The sequence below is a fragment of the Oryctolagus cuniculus genome, chromosome 21 (assembly GCF_964237555.1).
Source record: "Oryctolagus cuniculus chromosome 21, mOryCun1.1, whole genome shotgun sequence".
Taxonomy (NCBI): domain Eukaryota; kingdom Metazoa; phylum Chordata; class Mammalia; order Lagomorpha; family Leporidae; genus Oryctolagus; species Oryctolagus cuniculus.
In genome coordinates this window covers 30,540,191-30,549,593 of record NC_091452.1, presented here as the reverse complement: position 1 = coordinate 30,549,593, position 9,403 = coordinate 30,540,191, and the positions used below count along the sequence as shown (strand labels likewise).

General features: G+C 52.2%; 1 protein-coding gene across 1 annotated transcript; it reads left to right on the top strand.

Annotated features, from left to right (window-relative positions):
• The first annotated feature begins 492 nt into the window (after nucleotides 1-492).
• On the top strand, nucleotides 493-2,198 carry LOC138847362 (uncharacterized). Its single transcript, XM_070065726.1, has one exon. It carries the CDS (start codon nucleotides 557-559, stop codon nucleotides 2,060-2,062), a length of 1,506 nt encoding a protein of 501 aa, XP_069921827.1. The 5' UTR covers nucleotides 493-556; the 3' UTR covers nucleotides 2,063-2,198.
• Nucleotides 2,199-9,403: the final 7,205 nt, after the last annotated feature.

Here is a 9,403-nt window from a genome sequence, read left to right as displayed (position 1 = left end):
GCCCATCTGCCCCAGAAGGACTGGAACCCCACCCCCCCATACCTCCCGGGGGCAGAGGTGGCCTCCCCCTGTGTAAAGCCATGAAGGGAGCTACATGATCTGGACCCTTGCGATTGCTTGGGAGGAGGGAGGAGAAATGAGATGACCTATGTGGGAGCAGCCACTGGCATGGCAGCAGCTATGCCACTTTCTCTGCTGGTGCTGCTGCCCTTGGGGCCAGGCGGCTGGGGCCAGGCAGAGTCCCCACACAACACTGTGCAGGAGGATCACCATGCATGGAGCCCAGTGGGGACCACAGGAGCTGGAGTGGCAGTGGTAGGGGTGGCCCCGGGCCAGCAGTGGCCTCAGCATGGGGCCAACAGCTGCCACCAGCTGGGTCGAGCGGCGGCATGGACCCGGAGGATGATGGCAGTAAGTGCCAGGGCTGGCAGCCTGGGCGGGGGCCACAGGTGGGGGAAGGGGAGGGCTGCAGCTCCGGGCCCCTCTCTCCACTGCCGAACAAAGTGGGGAACACAGGGCCGGGCGAGGAGAGGCCGGGGCGGCTCGCCAAGAGGCCATGATGTGGACGCGGGCCGGCCACGGACCGTGGCCTGACAGTGCTGAGCAAGTGCGTGCCTCGCACCACTGCACTGTGCCCACCGGGTATGGGGTGCTCTGCAGCCGCCTGAGGCTGGGGTCTATTCCGGCCGCCCGCAGGCTGCAGCCAAGGAGTGGTGTCGGAACGCGCCCCATGCCTGAGCACTCGCTGGACCCGGCTGGAGGCGGAGGGTGGTTCGCGCCGAGTTGCGGGGCTGTGCAAGCACTGGTTTGGAGCATGGCGAGCAGGCGCGCCCCGAGGAGCACTGGAGATGTCCTGGACGTGTCGCCTCCTGTTCAGATACCTGTTCCTGGCCCTCCTGCTGCACAGGCTGGGAGAGGGTTCTGCTCTCTCTCTCATCTAGACAGCAGGACCCGTCCTAGGTCCTTGGACAAGAGTGCCTGGAGGGCTTTCAAGGAATCCCAGTGCCATCACATGCTGAAACATCTGCACAATGGCGTGCACATCACCATGCAGATGCCACCCACCATTGAGGGCCACTGGGTCTCCATGGGCCAGGTGGAGTCAGACCCGAAGTCAGATCAGGTCCAGAGTTCCTCACCCAGTCTTCCAGATTCTACCACAACACCTTTCAGGCCTACCAGTTTTATTATGGCAGCAACCAATGCAACAAACCCCACCTACACTCTCATCATCCAAGGCAAGATCCGCCTCTGCCAGGCCTCCTGGATCATCCGTGGTGGCATGGAAGCTGACTGCCAGCTGCACAGCGGGCAGGTCATCTGCCATTCAGAGGTGGTCACTGAGCAGCTCAGCCAGTGCATGAACCACTGGTGCCCGGGCTTCCTGGCCGTGGGGACCCCCTGGGTGCACGACGTGGCTTATGACCTGTGGTGGGAGGAGAATGGCTGCGAGTACACCAAAGCCGTGAACTTCACATGCATGAGCTGCAGCTGGTCTGGGTGGAGAAGCAGTACCTGTGCCACAACCTGGACCATCTGGTGGAGGAGCTCTTTTTTGGCCATATCCACACCGATACCGCCCAGTGAATGTTCTACTGGCCATCCAGTTACCAGCCTCTGCTGCAGAATGCTAAGAACCACGACCATGCCTGCACAGCCCATCGCATCATCTTCCTCCCCTTTCGCTCGACACAGCCCTGATCAACAGCTCTCTCAGCCTCCAGCTCAAGTGGAAGAGACCCCAGAGAGCAAGGCCCCACCGGTGCCCTTCCTGCACGCCCAGCACTATGTGAGTGGCTACGGGCTGCAGAAGGGGCAGCTGAGTACCCTGCTGTACAACACCCACCCATACCGCGCCTTCCCCGTGCTGCTGCTGGACACTGTGCCCTGGTACCTGCGGCTCTACGTGCACACGCTCACCATCACATCCAAGGGCAAGGAGAAGAAACCAAGTTACATCCACTACCAGCCTGCCCAGGACTGCCTGCAGCCCCACCTCCTGGAGATGCTCATTCAGCTGCCCGCCAGCTCAGTCACCAAGATCTCCATCCAGTTTGAGTGAGCCTTGCTCACGTGGACCGAGTACACTCCAGACCCCAACCACGGCTTCTCTGTCAGCCCACCCATCCTCAGTGCCATTGTGCCCAGTTTGGTGGCAGCCACACCAGTGGACTGGGAAGAGAGCCCCCTCTTCAGTACCCTATTCCTGGTCTTCAATGGCCCCAGCTGCTTTGTGCGACACTGTACATGGAGCCGCTGCTGGTGAGCCTGCCAATGCTCAGCCTGACAACTGGGAGATGTAGTTCAGGTCAAGTCCATGGACTCCCCCTCACACCTATTCTGCCCAGGACAGACTCTGACCTTAGACTATGAGTTTGACTCAACTGTGATAGAAACCCTTGTTCTCGCCTCTTTGTGTGGAGTGACTGTGGGGGCTGAGATGGCGGGAATGCCAGATCCCTTTCTCCCTCAGTACTGGACGCTGATGCACATTCCCTAACCTCCATTCACCATTCTCCTGTGCCAGAGGTCTCAGAACTAATCTTCCCAGCCATGCTACAGCTTGGACAGCTGGGCAGGGTTCCTTGCTTCTGCAGTTAAGACCCCAGTTCTGGGAGGAATCTGAGAAAGGAGGAGCCTCCAGGCTGAGATGGGGAAAATTCACTCCCTCTCCACAGAGGTCTAGTCTTGACCCTCAGATAATGCTTCCAAGAACAGGAAATACCATGCTCCAGTGACAAACTGGCCTTCCCTCACTTAGCCTAGTTGTGGTTTCTGTGAGGAGTAACTAGAGGCTTAATTAGGGGACTGGGCATCAGGCTGGACATGTGGCTCCCTTCCTGGAAGGACAGAGGGTTGGACACTCACTGAAAGATGGGGAAAGGTAAACTCAGCCGTGAGGCTGAACAACCTCCATCATGTCCTACTGCACCTCCAGACTGAAACAGGGTTGGCTGCTTCTGAAGAGCTTTGCAAGAAAACAAGGTGTTTGTTCTAACACAAATATAAAATGAGCCAAACCGCAGTCTATGATTCCTATTGGAGTGGCAGGCATCTGGCAGGTAACACTACCTGGGATGCTACATCCCATACTGCAGCACCCAGGGTGGGTTGGGTTCCAGCTCTCGCTTTTGATTCCAGCTACCTGCTAAGGCACACTCTGGGGGACAGTGGTGATGGGTTAAGTATGTGGGTTTCTGCACCATGTAAGAGACCCAGATTAAGTAACTGGCTCTTGGCTTCTGCCAGACCCAGCCCTGGCTGTTACAGGTATTTGGGTAGTGAACCTGTAGATGGAAGATTTCTGTCTCTCTCTGCCTTTAAAATACACAGGTTTCTAAGAAGCATTTCTATATATAATATTGCCTTTTAGTAGAATTTGATTATCCATAGGTATCAATATTTTCCCAGAAAACAGAACAATGAGACTGTTTCACTGAAAATGGTCATTTGTTTACCCCAAAAAACTGACCTAGAAATCATTCATCTCTAGATCCTAGCTTTCCAATGCTTCTCAAAGGCCCCCTACCTTGCTCAAAGTGCTGAAGATAAAAATCGAGGCTCTAAGAATTCTGGAACAGCTTCCCAAAGTGCTGTATGAGAGAAAGCAGGGCAGAGCCTTGAGTTGGACCTTAAGAGAGGAAAGATTTGGGGCTGGTGCTATGGCACAGTAGGTCAACACCCTGGCCTGAAGTGCCGGCATCCCATATGAGCGCCAGTTCAAGACCCGGCTGCTCTACTTCCCACCCAGCTCTCTGCTATGTCCTGGGAAAGCATTAAAAGATGGCCCAAGTCCTTGGGCCCCTGGGAGACCTGGAAGAAGCTCCTGGCTCTTAGCTTCAGATTGGCGCAGCTCCAGTCATTGCAGCCAATTGGGGAGTAAACCAGCAGATGGAAGACTTCTCTCTCTGTCTCTACTTCTCTCTGTAACTCTATCTTTCAAATAAATAAATAAATAAATCCTTAAAAAAAGAGCAAAGATTTAGAGGCAGAATGAAGACACAAGGATACCGAGGCCAGGAGAAATGGGGGTGGACCTCAAGGCAGCAAGGTCAGGAGAATCAATCATCACTTGGACCCAGGCAAGGACATCCAGGCCCCCTTCTGAGTGGAAATGAGCAGGATGGATCCTTTGTGCCTGGGCACGAGAACTGTCTGGACATCTTCCTAATATCCTGGAAGGAGCTTTCTCCTCTCTCCACATATTCTCCAGCTGGCTGTGGAATGACGACAATTATACTAACAGAGCTTGATGAGGGAGACGAGGGACAAACAGCAGTAGTCAGGTGCCTACTTCTCTTCCTCACACTGGCAGGATGTGAATCAGCACTGAGACAGATTTTGGTTGAGGGCAGACCTAGGAAAGTTCCCCAGCTGACCCCTGGAGCCAAAAAGGGGCCAGTATTCATTTATCACCTGCTTCTGGAGGTCACCTGACAACTTGTCCTTTTGCATAGTATTGGCCAAGGGTCTTCTGGCCAGAGACATGTTTAAATTGAAGTGAGTGTCATAGCACAGGGCCACTGCAGTTGCAGAACACAAGGTGGGGGGGTGGTGTTTGGGCTCCCTCCAGGTATCCTTGCTAACCTCCTCATATGAACCAAGGACCTTCATTTTGTGTTTTTTCCAAAGGGTCTTGAAATTCCTGGGCCCAAAGTCTTGCACTGATAGACACAGGAATCCTGACCACAGCTGGTCAGGGCAGACACTGTGTCCTCTTCATTTCTTCTCATACACAAGCTCAGCCTCGGGCAGCTGCTCACAGAATACTCACTCTCAGCCTTGCACAGAGTCTGTTAGCTGAGATCCTACTATTCAAAGTGTCCGCCATAGTCGGAATTGTGAGCTTATCACATAGGAGGCTGGAGCCTTCACCATCCAGTGGACAAGGTGTGAAGTTTAGTGGTGGGGCCTTCAGCCCCTCTTCTCACCTGAAGGCTTGAAGCTGTGATCAATGGCTTGCCGAAGGCCTCCTGGTCCACAGAGCCCATGGAGGGAGGAATGGACAAGACACACTCTCAGGTAACCTATGGCATGTATCTTTGTCTCTAGACATTGGCTCATGGAAAGCATTTATGATCCCAGGAGTGAGGATGAAGAATCTCCAGGTAAGGAACAATAGTGCAGATAGGACCCAATGGTGGAAGCTTCTTGGGAACAGCTGGGTTGTACCTGCTGCTTTGGAGTTTGGAAGGGGCATATAAACTCAGGGGAAAAAATAGGAAACATGTAGAATCCTGATTTGTTCTCTTTCTATTTTAATGACATAGTAAGAGGTTCTGGGTCCAGAGACTTTGAGTGTGTTATGCTTGTAACTATCTTTTCTTGGTCTGATATTTGAAAATTTACCTTTTCTGTAAGACAGGATCTATCCAGCTGTTGTCATCAAACTGAGTCTTGACAGGCTGGCATTCCTTAGGTATGAGCTGAGAGATTTTCATTTAGGTTTGACACTGACTATTGTCTTAGTCTATTTCTGCTGCTAAAACAAAGTAACTAAGACTCAGTAATTCTGAAGGAACAAAAACATATTTCTCACAGTTCTGGATGCTGAGTGAGTCTAAGACCAACGTGTCCAACATTTGGGCCACTGGGGAGGGCCTGCTTACTGTACCTTCACATGGCAGAGGGCAGGGGACCTGGCAGGGTGCACGCTCTCTCACAGGTAGCACTGGAACCCACACAGTTCTTGTAGTGTGTCACCGTGGGCAGTAGTAAGCAACAGACCCTCTCCCTCTTGAGGAGAGGACCTGGAGGACTTGGAGCAGCACCCTTCTATTCTGCCCTCACTGTTGAATCCTGGTTTACAAGGCACTCTCAGGGTTGGGAGTACTGGGATTACTATGGGTGCACTAGTGCTTATTTTATTATTTTTTAAGGAATAGGAAGAGGTGATTTTTTCCCCAAAGGAACTTTCTATTTAGTGAGTACAAATTTCATAAGTACAACTTTAGGAATATAGTGATTCTTCCCAACCCACTTCCTCCTCCCTCTCCCATTCTCCACTAAGATTTATTTTCAATTGACTTTATACACAGAAGATCAACTCTATACTAAGCAGATTTCAACAATTTGTACACACACACACAAACTGAAAACAAATTTTACAGTTAATTCTTATAGTACAACTCATTGAGGACAGAGGTTCTGCATGGGGAGTAAGTGTACAGTGACTCCTGTTGTTACTTTTTTTTATTGGACAGGCAGAGTGGACAGACAGAGAGACAGAGAGAAAGGTCTTACTTTGCCGTTGGGTCACCCTCTAATGGCTGCCGTGACCGGTGTGCTGCAGCCAGCACACTGCACTGATCCAAAGCCAGGAGCCAGGTGCTTCTCCTGGTCTCCCATGCGGGTGCAGGGCCCAAGCACTTGGTCCATCCTCCACTGCACTTCTGGGCCACAGCAGAAAGCTGGCCTGGAAGAGGGGCAACCAGAACAGAATCTGGAGCCCCGACCGGGACTAGAACCCGGTGTGCCGGTGCCACAGGCGGAGGATTAACCTATTGAGCTGCAGCGCTGGCCTCCTGTTGTTACTTTAATAATCAACACAATTATGTATGATGTCAGTGATCACCCGAAGCTCTTGACATGAGCTGCCAAGGCTATGAAAGCCATCTGAGTCCACAATCTCCATCAGTATTTAGATAAGGCCATAAATGAACTGGAAGCTGTCTCCTCCCTTCAGAGAAAAAGGAAGAGGCAATTTTTAAAAAATCTTTTCATTTGAAAAGCAGAGAGACAGAAAAATACAGACAAAAATCTTCCCTCCTCTAGTTCACTACTCAGAGTATCTGCAACAGCCAGGGCTGAGCCAGGCCAAAGCTAGCAGCCTGGAACTCAATCACAGTGGGTGGAAGTGACCCATGTACTTGAGCCATCACCTGCTGCCTCCTAGGAATGCATTAGCAGTAAACTGGAAATCAGAAGCAAAGAGGCCAAGACTCAAACCCAGGCACTCCAACATGAGATGTAGGCAACCTAAGCAGCATTTTTTTTTGACAGGCAGAGTGGACAGTGAGACAGAGAGAAAGGTCTTCCTTTTTCCTTGGTCACCCCCCCAGGGGCCGCTGCGGCCAGCGTGCTGCGGCCGGTGCACCAAGCTGATCCGAAGCCAGGTGCCAGGTGCTTCCTCCTGGTCTCCCATGCGGGTGCAGGGCCCAAGGACTTGGGCCATCCTACACTGCCTTCCTGGGCCACAGCAGAGAGCTGCACAGGGAGAGGAGCAACAGGGACAGAATCCAACACCCCGAAGGGGACTAGAACCCGGAGTGCCAGTGCCGCAGGCAGAGGATTAGCCTAGTGAGCCACGGTGCTGGCCCTAAACAGCATCTTAACTACAGCCCCCAACACCCACCCCACGCCAGTATCTTAAGGCAGTGAGAGGAGACTATAACTGTAAGTTCCCCTCAGCCTGCATGGTTTGCCCATGTCTTGGATCTGGAATTGGCACACACATGAGAGGTCTGTGTCCAGGTGCCCCAGCACTGTCCATACCTGAGCAGGAATCCTAGAGCACAAGAAGTGGTGATGGGCTTGCAGCACCCTCCAGCTCTCACAATTGCACTGGAAGGAACAGTATTTTGGGCAGACAGGCTGGCGATCACTGGTCCTCTCAGACCCATTTCTTTCTCTCTCTCTCTTTCTCTCTCTCTCTTTCTCTTTCTTTCTTTCACAGGCAGAGTGGACAGTTAGAGAGAGAGACAGAGAGAAAGGTCTTCCTTTGCCATTGGTTCACCCTCCAATGGCCACCATGGCCGGCGCACCGTGCTGATCTGAAGGCAGAAGCCAGGTACCTCTCCTGGTCTCCCATGGGATGCAGGGCCCAAGCACTTGGGCCATCCTCCACTGCACTCCCTGGCCACAGCAGAGAGCTGGCCTGGAAGAGGGGCAACTGGGACAGAATCCGGCACCACAACCGGGACTGAACCCGGTGTGCCAGTGCCGCAAGGCGGAGGATTAGCCTAGTGAGCCGTGGCGCTGGGCTCTTTTTTTTTTTTTGACAGGCATAGTTAGACATGAGAGAGAGAGAGAGAGAGAGAGAGAGAGAGAGAGAGAGAGAGAGAGAGAAAGGTCTTCCTTCCATTGGTTCACCCCCCAGAATGACTTCTATGGCTGGCACGCTGCGCTGATCCAAAGCCAGGAGCCAGGTGCTTCTCCTGCTCTCCCATGCGGGTGCAAGGCCCAAGGACCTGGGCCATCCTCCACTGCACTCCTGGGCCACAGCAGAGAGCTGGACTGGAAGAGGAGCAACCGGGACAGAATCCGGCGCCCCAACCGGGACCGAAACCCTGGGTGCCGGCACTGCAGGTGGAGGATTAGCCTAGTGAGCCGCAGCGCCAGCTGAACCTAGGTATTCTGGTATATGATGTGAGTGTCCCAAACAGCACTGTAACTACTAGACCAAACACCTATCCCATATCTTAATTTCGTTAAAAGTCAATAAGGGGTGAGATTTGGCTAGCAAATAAGACACCAATTAAGCTGCTCACGTCTTGTATTAAAATGCCTGGGTCTGACACCTGACTTGGGCTCCTGGCTCCAGCATCTCATGATGCAGACTCTGGGAGGCAGCGGTGATGGCTCAGCTGTGGACTCCTGCCACACATACAGGAGATGTCAATTGTGTTCCCAGCTCCTGGTGTTGGCCCTGACCCAGCCTGGGCCGCTGTAGGCATTCGTTGAGTGAACCCTTGGTGGGGAGCACTTTCTCTCTCTCTCTCAAAAAAAATCTTTTTATAGAAGTCAATAAAGCAAAAAAAAATTATATGACTGTGTTGGAGTCTGCAGTATATGCAGATGTAAATACGACAAAAATAATGCAGGCCTGGCACCATGGCACAGTAGGTTCATCCTCTGCCTGTAGCGCCGGCACTCCATATGGGCACTGGTTCGAGTCCTGGCTGCTCCTCTTCCCATCCAGCTCTCTGCTGGGGCCTGGGAAATTAGTGGAGATGGCCCAAGTGCTTGGGCCCCTGCACCCACGTGGGAGACCTGGAAGAAGCTCCAGGATCCTGGCTTTGGATCGATGCAGCTCCGGCCATTGTGGCCATTTGGGGAGTGAACCAGTGGAAGGAAGACCTTTCTCTCTGTCTCAGCCTTCACTGTAACTCTACCTCTCAAATAAATAAATAAAATCTTAAAAAAAATATAATCGAAAATATGGAAGGGGAAAATGTGGCAAAGGACTTACTTATTACATAAAGTGGCTCAATATTAATTAGAAGTAGGCAGTGCTAGGTTAAGAACATATATAAGAATTTCCAGAACAAAAAGGAATTAAAATAGTATATTAAATTTTATTTCTAGCCACACTGATGATGCTGTTAAATGTAAATGGCCTGGGGCTGGCGCTGTGGCATAGTGGGATGAGCTGCTGCTTCCAACACTGGTATCCTTATGGGCA

Bases quoted from the DNA above. Each gene is read 5' to 3' on its own strand.
- LOC138847362 (XM_070065726.1), top strand. From the start codon at position 557: ATGATGTGGACGCGGGCCGGCCACGGACCGTGGCCTGACAGTGCTGAG.